The sequence below is a fragment of the Geospiza fortis genome, unplaced genomic scaffold (genome assembly GCF_000277835.1).
Source record: "Geospiza fortis unplaced genomic scaffold, GeoFor_1.0 scaffold874, whole genome shotgun sequence".
Classification (NCBI taxonomy): Eukaryota; Metazoa; Chordata; class Aves; order Passeriformes; family Thraupidae; genus Geospiza; species Geospiza fortis.
Genome location: NW_005054456.1, coordinates 34,598 through 50,496, shown reverse-complemented (window position 1 = coordinate 50,496; position 15,899 = coordinate 34,598). Strand labels below are relative to the sequence as shown.

At 55.7% G+C, this 15,899-nt stretch overlaps 2 protein-coding genes across 2 annotated transcripts in view; both read left to right on the top strand.

Moving 5' to 3' along the window:
• EDA (ectodysplasin A) overlaps positions 1 to 5,589 on the top strand; it is a 34,671-nt gene extending 29,082 nt beyond the window's left edge. The window contains exons 6-9 of the mRNA XM_031062674.1: positions 395 to 429; positions 532 to 583; positions 2,881 to 2,996; positions 4,333 to 5,589. Of these exons, the coding sequence (XP_030918534.1) occupies positions 395 to 429; positions 532 to 583; positions 2,881 to 2,996; positions 4,333 to 4,584 (455 nt within the window). The 3' untranslated portion in view covers positions 4,585 to 5,589. The remainder of the gene's footprint in view (positions 1 to 394; positions 430 to 531; positions 584 to 2,880; positions 2,997 to 4,332) is intronic.
• Positions 5,590 to 9,160: 3,571 nt separating this feature from the next.
• On the top strand, positions 9,161 to 11,776 carry LOC102037907 (transforming growth factor beta activator LRRC32-like). Its single transcript, XM_014309827.1, has 2 exons — positions 9,161 to 9,299; positions 9,839 to 11,776. Exons 1-2 carry the CDS (start codon positions 9,195 to 9,197, stop codon positions 11,774 to 11,776), a joined length of 2,043 nt encoding a protein of 680 aa, XP_014165302.1. The 5' UTR covers positions 9,161 to 9,194.
• The last annotated feature ends 4,123 nt before the right edge of the window (positions 11,777 to 15,899 follow it).

The window sequence follows — 15,899 nt, the reverse complement described above, 5'->3', positions numbered from 1 at the left end:
TGGATCAGGGAATGGGTTTTGAAATTTGTCCTTCTAGTGCAAACCTGTTGAATAATAAAGAATTTTGATGTTTGGACGGAAATGCTGGGAATAAACTAGGGAAATATAGGATGAGTCTTTTCCTTCCTTATGTGTTTTTTAATATTTTTTAATGTGTAATATTTCTGTTTTATGTATTTTAAAATTATCTGCACCCTGTATCCCTCCTTCTGTTAAAACAGAGGTTTAGTGGTTATTATGGAGTAAGAAAAGTGATTTATGTGGGGCTTCAGTGTTATTTTGGACTAAAAAGTTATTTATAAGGGGGTTTAAGGGTTATTTTGGGATAAAAGAAGTTTTGTTTATGGGATTTTTCACTCAACCTTCTTCAATGATTTGGAATTGCCTTTTGCAGGTGCCACAGACAAGGCCAGCTCCAGAGACATCCAGGTGGGTTGATATTTCCATGGAAAAACCCAGCTTTGGGGGGCATTTCTGTGGACTGGCACAGTGCTTCCCGTTAATCCTCGATCCCTGTGCTCTCCCTTGCAGCCAGCTGTGGTCCATCTCCAAGGCCAAGGCTCAGCAATCCAAGTGAAGAATGGTAAGGATCTCTTGATAATTGTGGGTACTGGGAAGAGCCCCTCCTGCACCCCTAGAGTTCCTGGATCCCAGTCCATTCCATGACACAGCTCCAAGATGATCCCTGCCCATCCCTGCTCTCCAGTACCCCTGCCCAGACTGCCCCAGAAGAGTCTTGTGTGGAGTCTCCACCTCCATTTCCCCGTAGTTCCTGTTTGTCTCCCAGATAATCCCTGCCCTGCACACCCCAGTAATTCTGTCACACTGAATCTCCCTCTCCCTACCTCCAGGTACATCTCGTGCCTCCCCAGCCCCTCCATGACCAGGCCTTTTTCCCCCCATTCTATTTTAAGCCCTCAGTGGATCCTTGTCCTGTCTCTTCCCCATTTGCCCGTTTTCCTCCAGCTTCCCAGGAATTTAAGGCAGGGCAGACCCAGTGGTGAGAGGACACAGAGGTGTTGTCCAGGCACCAGCTCTTCCTGGGATCCCTTGAGCACCTCTGGCCCCACCAACAGCCATTAATCCCAGATCCAGCCAAGCCACTTCCCATCCACAGGCAGCTCCTCACTCTCCTCCTCCTCCTTCCCAGATCCCCATCCAAATTCTCCTCAAGTTCCTGCTCTCCCTGCCAACAGCTGGGGCTCATTCATCACCTCCTGCCTCCCTGCTCTGGCTGTGCTGGAGAGGAGCTGGCTTGTCCTGTCCCTAAGTCCCCACGTGCAGCTCCCCAGGGACCACATCCATCCATCCTCACCCCAGTCCCAGGCTGGGAGGGACTCCCGAGGGTGGGGGCAGCAGGAAGGGGCTGCAGGATTCCTGTCCATGAATTCCTGCCTCACATGGGATGGGGAGGGCTGGCCACTGCTCCTGTGGGAAGGCAGCTTTCCCTGTGAGCAGTGGCAGCTGGAATTTCTCATGGACAGGGATTTGTGCTTGCAGCTCCCCAGAATTAAAAGGAAGCCGCCCCTTCCCAGGAACAATGTGAGGGAAAAGCTGCTGTTTGCTTACGTTCAGAAAGCAATTATCCCTTCATTACTGGGGATGCTGAGGGTTTCCAGAGGGATAACACTGCTCTCTAAGAGCGGGAATGCCCTGTGAGTGTCCTTCCCTGCTGCTCAGGAACAATCCAGAGCTGGGAGCCAGGAATGCTGTCCAGCTGCCAGCCTGGTGAGCTCCAGCTGATGTACAGAATATTCTGAGTTGGAAGGGACTCACAAGGATCATCAAGTCCAACTCTTAAGTAAAAGGCCCATCCAGCAGGGAGAGGAGAGGCAGATGGAGACTGAGAGGAAAAGAGTGGGATTTGACAAACTGAGGCACCTACAGAGATTGGCTCAGTTTGTGGCTCATAGCAAAGTCTGTCCCTAGGTTATCCCAGTAATCCCAGAGGACTGGGTGGTGGATCCATAAATCCCTCTATTGAGGGACCCCAGTTAGGGCTTACTGTGTTGTTAGATATGATGCAATTTCCTACTTTGTTGTTAATTCTGGCTTTTAAAAACCTTAGGAGTTGTAAAGGCAAAGGTTTTGTTATAATCATCCCAGTTACAAAGTTGGGAATGGTGAAGTCAAGGAACACCAGAATTAAAATCAATCATGGCCTCCATTTGCCTGGAGAAGAGAAAGCTCCAGGGAGCCCCTTCCAGTGCCTAAAGGGACTCCAGGAGAGCTGGAGAGGGTTTTGGACAAGGGCCTGGAGTGACAGGACAAGAAGGAATGGCTTTAAGCTGAAAGAAGGTAGATTTAGATGGGAGGTAGGGAAGAAATCCTTCCCTATGAGGGTGGAGAGGCCCTGGCACAGGGTGCTCAGAGAAGCTGTGGCTGCCCCATCCCTGGAAGTGTCCAAGGCCAGGTTGAACAGGGCTCTGAGCAACCTGGGATAGTGGAAGGTGTCCCTGCCCATGACAGGGGGTGGAATGGGATGAGTTTTAAGGTCCCTTCCCACCCAAACCATTCCATGAGGGTTCTCTGGTGACCATTCCCATGGACACAGTAGGGAATAGGGATCAAACAAGTTCAGCTGCAGGGTCAGCAGGAGGCAGGTCCATGTCCAGCCCTGGGATGAGCAGAGCACACCAGGCTCTGCTCTGGGTTTTGAGCTGGAGAGCACAGAGGGCTGGAGGGACAGGTGACCCCACAAGCCATGGTGTGTGCTCAGAGCTAAAGAGTCCCTGCTCCCACTCCCTGGTGTGCAATCCTGGGATCCCCCTGTGAGCTCCCTGCTCCCCGTGGTGCTGTGACTGTGTTTGTGTTGCTCCTGCGCTTTTCCTCCTGACGGGTACTGAGTGACCGCCGTTTTCTCATACTGAGATCTTTCAGGTGGAGTCCTCAATGACTGGTCTCGCATCACTCTGAACCCCAAGGTGTTTAAGCTGCATGCCCGCAGTGGGGAGCTGGAGGTACTGGTGGACGGCACATACTTCATCTATAGTCAGGTAGAAGTGAGTACGGTCCTAGGCTAACTCCTCCTATTCTTGTGTTCCGGTGGAAGCCTTGCATGAACCACGAGAGGGCTCCAGACAACAGACAAATGCCAGCAGCTTGTGTTCGGCTCAGGAGGGGTGTGGGGAGGAGTGTCACACCCCTGTCACCGCCAGGACACCCCGCACCAGCCAATCCCGGGGTTATCCCTCCGTTTATCCATATCCCGACCCTTCCAAACCTCCCTGCAGGCAGGACGCTGAGCTCAGTGCTTTAAAAGACCCAAACTGTGGTTGTTTGTGGTTATTTTGGAGCTGTGTCGCTCTGGAAGCACAGGACTCCCAGCCCAGTGGTTTGGCCAGATTCCAGCCCAGGTGACTCCGTTTGTCTCCCCCTGCTCCGTGTAGCTCCTCCCCAGAACCAGCTCTGGGATGAAGTGGGCCATGGATGTCAGGTGCTCTTCCATGGAATTGGTGACGTGTCCAGTTTGGATGGGGACAGAAAATATAGCTCCACATGGGCCAAAGTATAATTGTTTTCCACGTGCTTGATGCTGATTGCTGTCCACAGTGTTGGACCAGTGAAGTCTCATCATTTGTAGTCCATCAAGGAAAAAAAAGGGATTCAGTGTTCAGGCAGCTCCTGCCTCCAAAAGGGCTGGATTTCCTTTCTCAGGAAGAAGCAGCTCCCTGAGACTGACTTCTTGGACAGGTCTTCCTCCTGCAGCTCTTTGGAATGAGAGTCTGGGAGAGGGTTAAGTGAGGACAAGTAGAGTCACAGGGCCTTGGAAGAAGTCAGGGAGTTCAATCAGTAGAAGCACTGTGAGGTGATTTCCTTCCAAGCTGTGGAGGTTGGGAGAGCCTTTTCCCTGTAATAGCTCGTGCCTGTGCAAGCACCGAGTCCAGTTACCCAGGAGGCAGCTCCCAGGCCACCTTAGGGCAGTTCTGATGTCACCACTAAAGGAGGCTCCTGGCACCAGGAAGCAGGACTGGCCAGGTAAGTGCAAGAGGCCTTCAGTCGAATGTGTGTGTCTGTGTGTGGGGTGAGAAGCTGCTGTAGCACGCAGGGGGTCCTGCATGGCTCTGTGCAGGTGTGTCACTTACCTGGAATAAGCAGGATGGTAGCTCAGCCTTAGGCACACGGATTCAGGGGTTTTTGCATGCTTGGGTCAGTCTGAAGCGGAATAAAAGAGGTTCCTGGTTGGTTTGGGGCTCTCCCTGCCTCGCACAAGTCACCTGTCAGTGCAGGTGTTGGGGCCAGCAGGGGCTGCACGCACCCCCAGGACGCTGCACTTGGTCCCCACACCCCAACCCCCTCCCTGACACCTTTCTCCTCCCTACTTCACATCAGGTCTACTACATCAACTTCACCGATTTCGCCAGCTACGAGGTGGTGGTGGACGAGAAGCCCTTTCTGCAATGCACTCGCAGCATCGAGACCGGCAAGACCAACTTCAACACCTGCTACACGGCCGGCGTGTGCCTGCTCAAGGCCAGGCAGAAGATTGCTGTGAAGATGGTCCATGCTGACATCTCCATCAACATGAGCAAGCACACGACTTTCTTTGGGGCCATCCGCCTGGGAGATGCACCCGCGTCCTAGAGAGGAACTTGGCGTGGCCAGGGACGCCCACGGAACTGCCCAGTGCTGCTGTTCATAAAGCCTATCAGTATTTCAGGGGTTCTGTAATCCGGCCATAAAGGAAACTGATCCAGAGCTATTTATTCCTATATGTGAATGCAGGAAGCACAATTGTCCTCTGTGACTCGCGGGGAGACTCGGATCAAACCAAAAAGCTGGTGGGGAGAGCGTTGTGAGGAGGAAAGGCTGTTGGGTGTGCCTTGTCTCAGTATTTCAAGTATTACTGCACTGATACTCTGCTCTGTGACCTTCACACGAGGCTTGCTGGGGGAGCTGGGGGCTCTGCTCGGATGTTGGCGCTGGCAGGAGCATCCCAGGCAGGAGGGAGCGGGAGGACACGGACTCCTGTCCCAAAATCCCAGCCAGGCTCCTGCATGTGCACGCTAACCACAGCCAGGAAGGGGGTTCTGGCTTCCTGCCTTCCCAGGGGGAGCTGGAAGGGCTGGGGGGCGAGGGGAGGTGCGTGAGACAGGGTCAGTGGTGTTTACATTCATCCTCAGGAGGAGGAGGAGGAAAAGTGCCTCGACATAGAGCTTGGAAGCAAAAGCAGGAAGTGCGAGAGGAAGAGGAATAACTAGAGCAGGCTTAGCAGATAGGAAACTGCCTCCACATTCCAGAAACCACCAAATCCCAAAGAAAACGCCGATTCCCGGGTCCAGGCCTCTGCTCCTTTCAGCTCCTGCCCTTACCCCAGAGGTAACCTTGCCCCAGCGGGGGCTGCCTTCAAGTACTGCTGCTGTTACAGCAAGTTGTGTTGGATTGGGGGTATTTTGGTTTTGGTTTTTTTTTGTTTTGGTTTGGTTTTTTTTTTGGGGGGGAGGTTTGTTTTGTTCTTTTTAATTAATATTTTGCAAACCAGAACACATTTCTACAGGCTTCACCAAGCCACGTAGAGCAGCCACAAGTACTTATGACAACACTCGGAGGAAGTTTGTTATGTTTAAGAATAAAATATTCAAACAGGAATTTTTTTTTCTGTTTTAATAGCAACTGTCCTGCTTTTAGATGTGGTTTTTAGCCTTCCTCCCCCCACCCCTTTCCTTTTGGCACCCTTCTACCTAAAATAAGTGGTGATGGAGACTTTAGCAAAGGAAAAAAAATGGGATTTTAAAATCCGGTCCAGCATGAAGTCACCACTTTTTCTTTTCTCTGAGCCCTGCTGAGTCTAGTCATAACTTGATTTCTGGTGACTAATAGAGGAGCTGGGACACTATTGTTTCTTTTGGCTTCTTGAGCAACTCTGTCCCGTTACCTCCCCTCAGCTGGGGAGACCTAAAGCCATAAGATGCTCTGAGCCATAAGAGGCACAAATTGCTCTGTTGTCTCAGCCCTTGGCTCACACTTGCTCAGCTTGGTTGGGGTTTTATTTCCCCGTGTTTCTTTCCAGAGCCTGTTTGTGCATTCAAGAGGGGAGTGAAGTTGCAGCTTGTGTAGAAACGGGACAAATCCCAAAGTGACATCTTCAGCCTGGAGCAGGGAAGGTTTTGGGGACCTCAGTGCCTCAAGGGGCTCCAGGAGAGCTGGAGAGGGACTTTGCACAAGGGCCTGGACTGACAGGACAAGGGGGAATGGCTCCCCACTGCCAGAGGGCAGGGATAGAGGGGACATTGGGAAGGAATCCTTCCCGGTGATGGTGCTGAGGTCCTGGCACAGGGAAAGATGCCCCTGGATCCCTGGAAGTGTTGAAGGCCAGGTTGGATGGGACTTGGAGCAGCCTGGGCTAGTGGGAGCTGTCCTTGCCCATGACAGGGTGTGGAACTGTTTGATCCATAAGACCCTCCCAGCCCAATGCTGTGATTCCATGCTCTTGGTGCTGGCTCCATGCAGAGGTGGCTCTGGTCACCTGCAGGGTGTGGGAGGGACGTGTCCCAGCGCTGTGCTGTGGCCACAGAGGGTCCGCCCTGCCTGGAGCGTTGCTGGCTCCAGCCCTAGCGAGTGATGTCCCTTGCCAAGTGTTGCAGTTATTGGGACAGAAAAATTCCTCGGGGCAGCAGCGTTGGCCGCGGCCTCGCTATTCACAGGAGCCGTGCACTTCGGGAAACAACTGCGTGACAAATGGGCTGCTCTGGCTTTTTAGTGGCTTCTCCTCCCTTCAGCCTCGACATGTGGGACGGGCAAGAGCCTTGGGGGCTCTTCACTGGGCTTTGTGGTTTTCTTTCCTTTCAAATGGATTAAGAGGGACATGTTCCTGTGACAAGAATGAAGCGGGACAACTGTGTACAGTGAGAACATGAAGCAAATCGTTAACAGGATTGCTTTAGAACAGGCCTGAGCAGCAAGGCTGGGGGCAGCCATAAATAACAGGGGGTTGGGAGAGCCGGGGATGGAGTTTGCATTCCATGTCCCCCACTGGCAGGATCTGGGATGTGCTCCATGGCTGTGGGCAGGGGGAGGCAGAGGGAGAATCCCTTTGCTCTGTAAAAGGCCGGAGTGTTGCTGTCCCCTGTGGTGTGCGCTCGGGATGTTGGATGAGAGCAGGAGAGAGCAATTCCTGCATGGAAGTTCTTCCTGATGCGTGCTTGGGGTGCAGGAGGGAGCAATTCCTTCATGGAATGCGTTAACAGGCTTTTTCTGGTACTCACACTAACCAAAGTGTGAGTTGGAGACATGGACTTGAAGCTGGCTGCAGGTGGCCTTGGCAAATACAGCTTTGTCCTGCTCTCAGTGTTCCCGGTGGGATGTCCCTCCCCAGCCACACCAGGAGCTCCCAAGGAAGGTCAGTACAGCCACAGCAGAGTGTTGGCTGTGCTTTGTGAGGGGACAGCTCCATCCTTCAGGGGTGGGAGAGGCATGGTCCCCTCGCTGGGATCAGAGCTGCTCAGGAGTCACCTTCCCAATGCCCTGGGAATGCAGGGAAGGAAGGGCAGAGCCAATGGACTTGGATCCTGCCCAGGACAGGTGTCCTGCTCCCAAACAGCCAGGCTGGAGCCCATCACCCACAGCAGGGATGTGACCTGGGCAGGTGGTTCTGTCCCTGCTTCCTCCACACCTCAGTCCTACTGCTCGTTCCTCACATCCTTTGCAGACTGCTCCCACAGAAGCCTCAGTGGGACCAGGGAACTTCTCCAACAGATCCTGCTGGAGCCCTGGAGCCAGCATGGAGGGCAGGAAGGCCAAGAAGCACAGGGGAGCTGGTTTCAGAGCAGATCTCTCCCTGCTCAGGCCGTGTGGTTCACTCTGCCTTTATCATAATCCAAGAACAGCCTCGGTGTTTGCCGGCTCTGATCCACGCCCGGCGCTCCAGCCAAGGGAGTTCACAGCCCTGGGATGCAAATGCTCCGGGATTCTCTGCAGAAGTCCCTGCTCCACATCAGGGACTTTTCAGCTGCTGACAGGGGCTGTGTCACCGTGCAGAGCCACGTCCAGCAGTTGGGGTGCAGGGGGACAGGCTGGGCTTCCCCGGGCGTGGCAGGGCCGGATGTGCCGGTTCTGCTTCTGGGAGGGCCCGGCCCGGGGGTCACCCAGAGGCCGGTGTTTCCCTAGCAGGAGCTCACATCTGCACAGATGTGCCGTGTGCCCTGCGGGGCATCAGCCCAAAACGCTGTCCCTGGCCTGTCACCGCTGTCCTGCCTGACCTGGGTGCTGGGGACACCCGGCCAGCTCAAGGCTGAGTCACATCCTGAGGTGACAAAGTGTCCCCCACCACGCCGACTATCAGAGGGGTAACTCACTTGTGTAACTCTGTGTGTGTGTATATATATATAAATAATCTATATTTATTTATGTATTTTATGTCTATATACTATTTTTTTCCTGCCAGACACCTCCAGGATTAGAGCATGAGCTCTGTGGCTGAACCTTCACATCCTTGGACAACGTTTCAGTAGCCTGAGTTGCTCTTTCACGTGGAATTAGCCACATTGAGCCAAAAAAACCCCCAAACTGTGCATTTTGGAGAGTGCCCCGTGAAGCATGGGGGGCGTGTCCCCAAGGAGTGTGTCAGCACTAGGTGGCACAAGGACACGGAGATACCATCACCAAAAAAATGTCCCTGTGGGTGGGGCACAGCTCCGGGCGCACAGATCCCACCTGGAGCTGCCGCAGGGACAGTTCCCTTCTGTTCCTGCCCTGAGCGAGGAGGTGACCCGGCAGCCCAGGTGGGGACACGGCGTGTGACAGCAGGAGGAGGAGGAGGAGGGGGATCCCAGCCCTGCGCATCTCGCCGGGAAGGGGCGGTGAGCCTTGGGAAGCTGTTGTTTCCCGAGAGAGGCAGAGTCCCCTCGGCTGGGCTGCGCTGGGATGGGGAGGGACTGTCACTGCCTGGGTGTGGCCGTCGGGTGATCCCACAGCCAGGAGCTGTCCCTGGCTCAGGATGGCTGCCCCTGCTGTCCCGGGAGCTGGCACATCCTGTCCCTGGCACAAGGAAACTCCCCCAAACCCTCTCAGCTTTCCTACGTGCCACCTCTGCCTCCTGGCGCTTGATGTCACAGCGGGTCCAGCTGGTCACCTGAGCTCCTTTATCCCCTCCCCCCACCCCATCCTGAAGCCTATTTATACAGAGCCTGGCTCCTGCCCAGCCTGCCAGCGACGCCGCAGGAGCGGGACGGGGCTGGCAGCGCCCGCAGCCCAACATGCTCTGGGCTGCACGGGGATGTTTCCTGCTCTGCCTGCTCCCGTCCATCCTCAGAGCCCGGGCTAGCCCCGAGACCAGGCCCAGCTCCCCGCTGTGCCAGCAGGTAAGGCTGTTTTCCAAGGAGCACCTGGGCTGGGATGGCTCCAGCAGCGTGGCTGGGGCTGCCAGCATCTCCCTGGGTCTCCTCCCTATGGCTCTCACCTCCCTCCAGCCTCCATCTCTAACTTTCCCAGCTTTTCTTCTGTTTTCCTGCCTTGGAGCTGGTTTCCTGTGAGGTGGTCCCTGGCATCCAGCTGCTCCCATGTCCCTGCCATGCCTGAGGTGCTCAGAGGATGGAGTACAGGGATTCCAGGGAGGCAGATGGGAGCCTGGATGGGGAACAGCAGGTTTCTGTCTCCCCAGAAAAACATCAGCTGCTCCCATCCAGGTTCCCAACTCCAGAGGAAAGCAGAGTGAGAGGAAAGGTGGAGCCTACACAGTGCCCTTCCTCTGCCTAAACAGGGATGCTCTGGACCAGCTGGGCTTCAGAAGGAGGAGCAGTGCTCATTCCCATTTCTCATGCCCATCTTGGACAGCAGATGACTTGCCTGGAGCTGTGGTTTGTAGCCCCCCCTCATTCACACCTCTCCTGTCTCCCCACAGAGCCCCACAAAGGTGTCTTGCAAAGGAGTTGGCCTGCAGAAATTTCCCAAGGAGCTTGGCAAAGGAATTAAGTACCTTGAACTCTCCAACAACTTCATCCAAAACCTGTCAGGCAGCAACATGCCAGGCTTTGGGCAGCTGGAGTACCTGGATGTGTGCTGCAACCAGCTGGAATCCGTGTCAGCCACCGCCCTGGCTGAGCTGCCTCGGCTGCGCTCGCTCCTCCTGGGCTCGAACCACCTGGACCGGAATTACTTGGCTAACGGGGAAGCTTTCCATCTGCTCAGGAATATAGAGGTCCTGGACCTGTCTGTGAATAACCTGGAGAGCCACATGGCCAGCTGGTACATCAGCAACCTCACCAGCCTGAGGGTGCTGGATCTCTCCGGGAACACGATGACCAAGCTGCTGGCAGGGACCTTCCGGAGCTCACCGCGGCTGCGCCGGCTCGACCTCAGCAACAACTACATCATGGAGATCCAGGAGGGAGCTTTTGAGCCTCTGGAAGAGCTGGAGGTGCTGAACTTGGCTTTGAATTCCCTCCACTGTATCTCTGGCTTCAGCCTCACGCAGCTGCGAGTTTTAAACCTCAGCCACAACGCCCTGGAGCTCTTCTCCGAGGGGGAGGGAGCAGAGCCCTACCTGCTCCGAGTGCTCGACTTGAGCCATAACAGACTCCTCTCTTTCCCAGAGCTCCCCAGAGCCCATGATCTCACACACTTAAACCTCTCCAACAACCTCATTGCTTCCCTGCTCCCAGGCTCACCCCATCCCTGGGAGTTTGTCCTGCCCTACAAGGAGATGCAGAGGTTCAATAGGACCGTGCGTCCCGTGGCCGCTCTGACACACGTGGCTGACCTGGATCTCAGCAATAACCGCCTGGAGCTGTTCCCATTTTCCTTCTTCCGCAGCCTGGGCTCTCTGCACAGCCTCAGCCTGGCAAGGAACTGCCTTCAGGACGTGGCCAGGGAGTCTGTCACCAATGGCACGGAGCTGTCCGTGCACTCTCTGGACCTCCACAGCAACGCGCTCCGTGTGCTGCCACAGTGGTTCTTTGATTCCCTGCCTCACCTGGAATCCGTGGATCTGGGCTCCAACAGCCTCCAGCCTTGTGAGAGCCAGGGGAGTGACCAGGGAAGGGATTTCCAAGGGGATTCTCACATGTCAGCCCCCAGAGACACCTGCACCCCCTTCTACAACGTGCCTCGCTTGAAGCACCTGAGCCTGTCCAAGAACAACATCTCCAGGCTGCAGCCCCACGCCTTCAGCGGGACCCCACTGCTCTCCCTGGACTTGTCAGGAAACAGGGACTTGTCCATGCCCACGGGAGCGCTGGCAGGGTTGGAGCTGTCCCTGCAGGAGCTCTCTCTGAGGGACAACCAGATGGACGAGGCAGCGCTGCCCTGCCTGGGCACGCTCCGAGTGCTGGACCTGTCGGGCAACCGCCTGAGCCTGCTGCCCCCAGGGCTTTCCTGCTCCCCTCTGCAGAGCCTGGACGTTCGGAATAACAACCTGCAGGCCTTGGGAGCGGTCAGGAGCTGGTCCCACAGCCTGAGGGCCGTGTCTGTGGCTGGGCACCCCTGGAGCTGCTGCTCTCTGGGCTGGCTGGACACGCTGCGTGCGGCCGGCGTGGCCGTGCCGGACCTGCGCCAGGCCCGCTGCCTCTTCCAGGAGCACGGCCGGAATATCTCAGCCAGGATCACCGGCACTCCCCGGTGGATCTGTCCCCAGCCCGAGGGCACTGCCTCCCTGGCTCTGCTGGTGGCCCTGATGGGCCTTTTCCTCCTCGGGGCCTGGGTTTTCTGCCTCCTGAGGAAAGGGCGGAAGGCTCCGGGATGTGCGGGACTGGAGAGCAACAGGGTGGGAGTGTCCCAGCCCCACCCCAAAGGACAGGGGTCAGCCGAGGAGAGGCCACCTGACAGCATCACCAAAGTGTAGCCCAGAGCTGCAGCCATCGGTCAGAACTCTAATTATTATTAATAGTATTAATATTAATAATATTATTGTGGTTGAAGTCTCGCTGGTACCTGCGTGATTTGTGAACCCAGTGACAGGAGCGTGGTGGGTGCTGGGCTCTGAGCCACCTCCCCTTCTCCAGGAGGGACATTCCCCCATCCTCTCTGACCCCTGCCAGAAATTAAACATGGAATTTGGGGTGCCATCACACATTCCCATCTCTCAGCACAGGAAACCAAGCCCTGGTCTGGCTGCTCTGAGCATCCCCCTTCCTCCACATCACACTCAGCTGGATGGGAATTGTCTCCATTGGGGCCACCTGGCTGTTTCCCAGCTAGCCCAGCAGCCCCTTTAAAAAGGTTTAATAGCTCTGCTAATGCCCTGCTGCTCCTCCTGAAGCATTCCCTAATCCAGGAAGGAGCAGGAGGGAATGGGAATGGTGCTTAGTGGTGGCTCTCAGTGCTGGGGTGGGGAGGGGGTTTCTGTGCCCACCTCTCTGCTGCTTTTCCTTGCTGTGGATGCTGGGAGGAATTCCACCCTGTCCTCACCCACTGGGACAGTGGGAATGGGAGAAGTGGGGGTCTGTGCCGTCCCTGGCTGGCACAAGATGTCCCACCCTCAGTGCCAGGACCCCCGAGGTGATGGTGGCAGAGACAGCTGGTCCCAGCACGAGGTAAGTGCTGCCCGAATTGTGGTCCTGGGTGGATTTGGCACCCTCTGAGCACCCTCCAAAGCCAGGGATCATCCAGGGGCTCAGACCCCAGCTTGGCAAGGCAGCAGGAGAAGGTGTTGAGTGGGATTGTCACTGTGTGCTGGTGCCCATCTCCCCCTTGAGTGACCTGCCCAGCTTCCCAGGGCAGCACCTGAAGGGCTGGGCCAGCTCCAGGAAATACAAAACTGAGGCTGCAGTGAAACCTTTAACGTTTCACATCCATTTGGTTCCACCTTGGAAGTCCCCAGCTGGGCCCAGTCACCTCCACACACCTGGGGGGTTGGAGCTGTGGGAGCAAAAGGGCTTGGAAGTTACTTAAAATCCCAATTGCTTCATTTTCTTCCTTTTTTTTTTTTTTCAAGCTTATCATGGTTTTACTGGGAAGCAGAAAGGGCATTTTTGGTGTAAAATATGTCAGGGCTTCAGCTTCCTGTCCTTTGCTGGGCACACAGCTCCAGTCACCCCCCTGGTGACTTTGGTGGCCCCCACATTCCCACCCCTGCCTCAGTTTCCCTCTGATGCAGAGCTCTGTGCCCTTTCACAGCCAGTGGCTATGGCTGTGTCACTGTGTGTCACCACCTTGCAGGACCTTGGGGACAGGAGAGAACCCAGTCTCCTGCTCCAGGGCTGCTGTTTGCTGGATCTCCTGCTCCCACACCCCTTCCCCCTGAACTCCTGTTCCCATGTTCCTCTCAGGTCACAAAGTCCCTGTGCCACAGCCACCACAACCCTTGTCTGCTCCCATCCCGGTGTTCCCTGGCCCCATCCCCAGTGCTGTCCCCAGCTGATGTCCCTGGGCAGCCTCAGCCAGCCGGGCTCTGGGCATGGAGTGTCCCAGGAGCTGCTGCGCCCACCTGGGGCTTCTCCCCAGCACTGTCCCCTGTCCTTGGGGGACACCCGAGCTCCAGGGGCAGGGACCTGCTTCCCCAGTGTCCCCAGGTGAGTTCAGACTGTCCCTGGGGCAGGATTTGCTTTTCCAAGTGCTGGGGCAGCAGCTGGGGGAGCTCAGCCCATCCCGATCCATGCCATCCTCCTGCCCCAGCGCTCGGTGATATTGCAGGGACACTTCAGTGCCCAAACTGCCTTCCCTGGGCGTCTCTGGTGCATTTTTGTGGCCTCTGCTCCTCGTTTAACCCCTTCCCAGGCTGTATCACAGGAGATGTCCTGGCTTTGTGCTGCTCTCCCACCAGCGTTACGCTGGGAGCTGGGGACGGGCGGGGACGCCGCGTACCACGGGGTGCTCAGGGACACCATGTGCTGCCGCCACTCGGTGCCAGGCGCTGCCTCGGCCATCCTGAGTGTCCCCAGCCGTGTTTGTGTCCCCGCAGAGCAGCAGCTGGCGGGGGTTGACCTCTTCAGGGCAGTGGCACTTGGGGACAGCGGCTGCTGATGCTGGGGTTTCTCTGGGGATTGAAGCATCTGCTGGAAAACGCACTAAAAATAGAGGGGGAGAATGCTGGGGTTGGTTTTACCCCACAGAAAAAAACTCCCAAATAACTGGGCTTGATCTCAGAGGATTTTTTCCAGCCCTAAGGGTTCTGTAAAGCCCAGGGTAAGGGGGGGAGAGGGAGAACTTCCCAGGCTGAGGAGGGGCTGTGAAGGTGTGGAAAATGAGCCAGGGCAGTGCTATTGGGTTATCACCATTATTGATGTCTGCGTGCTTTCCTGCCTCAAAGAAAAACAGGATTCCAGGTTGTGCTCTCGTGGATTTACCAAGAATTGAATCTGAGGGCAATGCCCACTTCTTCCAGCCCCAGGAACAGCTTGGCCAGGAGCAGGACATGAGGTGAGCCTGTGCTGGCCCAGGGTGGGACAGTGAGGTGGCAGCAAACCACGTCTGTGTCCCCAGAACCAACACGAGGCCAAGAGAAACGCGGGGTCTGTGCTGAGCTCTGCTCTGCTGCTCATCCGGAGCTTCCCGTGCTTTAGGGGAAATGGTTTCCCTATCCCAGGCATGTCTTGGCATTTCCAGTGTTTTCTTGATCCAGAAGGAGGGCAAAAGATCTGTAGAATATTAAATTTTGAACAAATAAAGCGACGATGCCAAAAATGTTGCATTTTCGTGTCAGGCTGGAAGGCGGCAGGAGTGTAAATTTTGGTCTGACAAAAAAAGCAGCAGTGATTAAAATGTTGTGACCATTGACAAATTTTCTAGAGAACTGGTTGAGAAATCCAGCAAAACTCATTCTTTCCAGTGGAAAGCCTTCACATTTCCCTGGATCTGCATTTTCAAAGAAGAATAGATTTTCATCAAAAATTTCCACCGAGCTGTTTCACTAACCCAGGCGGAAATTACCTTCCCTCAACTCCCTTCAATTACAGCAGTTTTGCTTTTCCCCTTTTTCTTCTTTTATTTTTTCCCTTTTCCCTCCTTTTTTTTTGTCTTTTTTTTCATGATCCAGAGCTTCATCTGCTGCAGGAGCTGAAGGATGTCCTGGGAAGTGCCTGGCAGATCTCCCTCCTCAGGCCATCCCAGCTGGGCAGAGAGGAGAGCATTTCTTCTCCTCTGTGTTCAGACAGAGCCCAAATTAACCTAAATCTCCCCAGCCCTGTTAAGATAAGGAAGATAAGGACTCCTTTCACCCAGCTGAAGGTACATCCCTTTCCAGAGGGCTGCTGGAGGTACAGTTTATTTTATTTTCCCTGATATTGCTGCAGCTCCCATTCCCAAACCCTTTTGATCTCATCGAGGCCCATCCTCATGCTGCCTGGGATGTTCTCCTGGTGAATGTGGTGCTTTCTCTGTGGCTTTGGGATGGGACAAGAGGCTGGTGGCACCTCCAGGACACCGCCCTGCGTCCCTCCCGTCCGTAGGGCTGCTTCCCATTATCCCTGCCTGCCCCAGCGGCTCCGTGACTGGCACAGCTGCCCTGGCAGCTCCTCCCAGCCCGGGGGGAGGCCGGCCGTGTCGTTCATGACACTTTTCCTCCTCTCCAGAGGCTCTGGCCGGGCTGGGCCCTCCATCCCGAGGTGCCTCGGGGTGTGGCAGATGTGGAACGTGTCCCCCCGGGTCCCTCCTGCCTCTGCAGTGTCACCTCCCTGTGCTGGGACAGATGTGCCACATGTTCTGCAGCTGGATCCTCCCTGCCAGCTGTGCTGGGCTTGCACGGGGACACTGCTGTGGGCACAGGCAGCGCTGGCACCGGGAAGTGTCACCCTGTGTGTGTCCTCATGCAGAGGCACTGTCCCTGCTCCCAGGTTTGGGATGCTGTGGGGACAGGTGGCTCTGCAGGATCAGATCCCTGCCACTGTCCCCAGCCTGTTCTCTCGTGCTCTCTGGAAAGAGGAAGGGGATGGTTTCACTGAAGGAGAGCTGAGCTCCGTGGCAGGAAGGGCTCCTGCCACCCAGGGTGACCGTCCCACTGGGGACAGGGTGCTGCCAGTGCCCCCCAG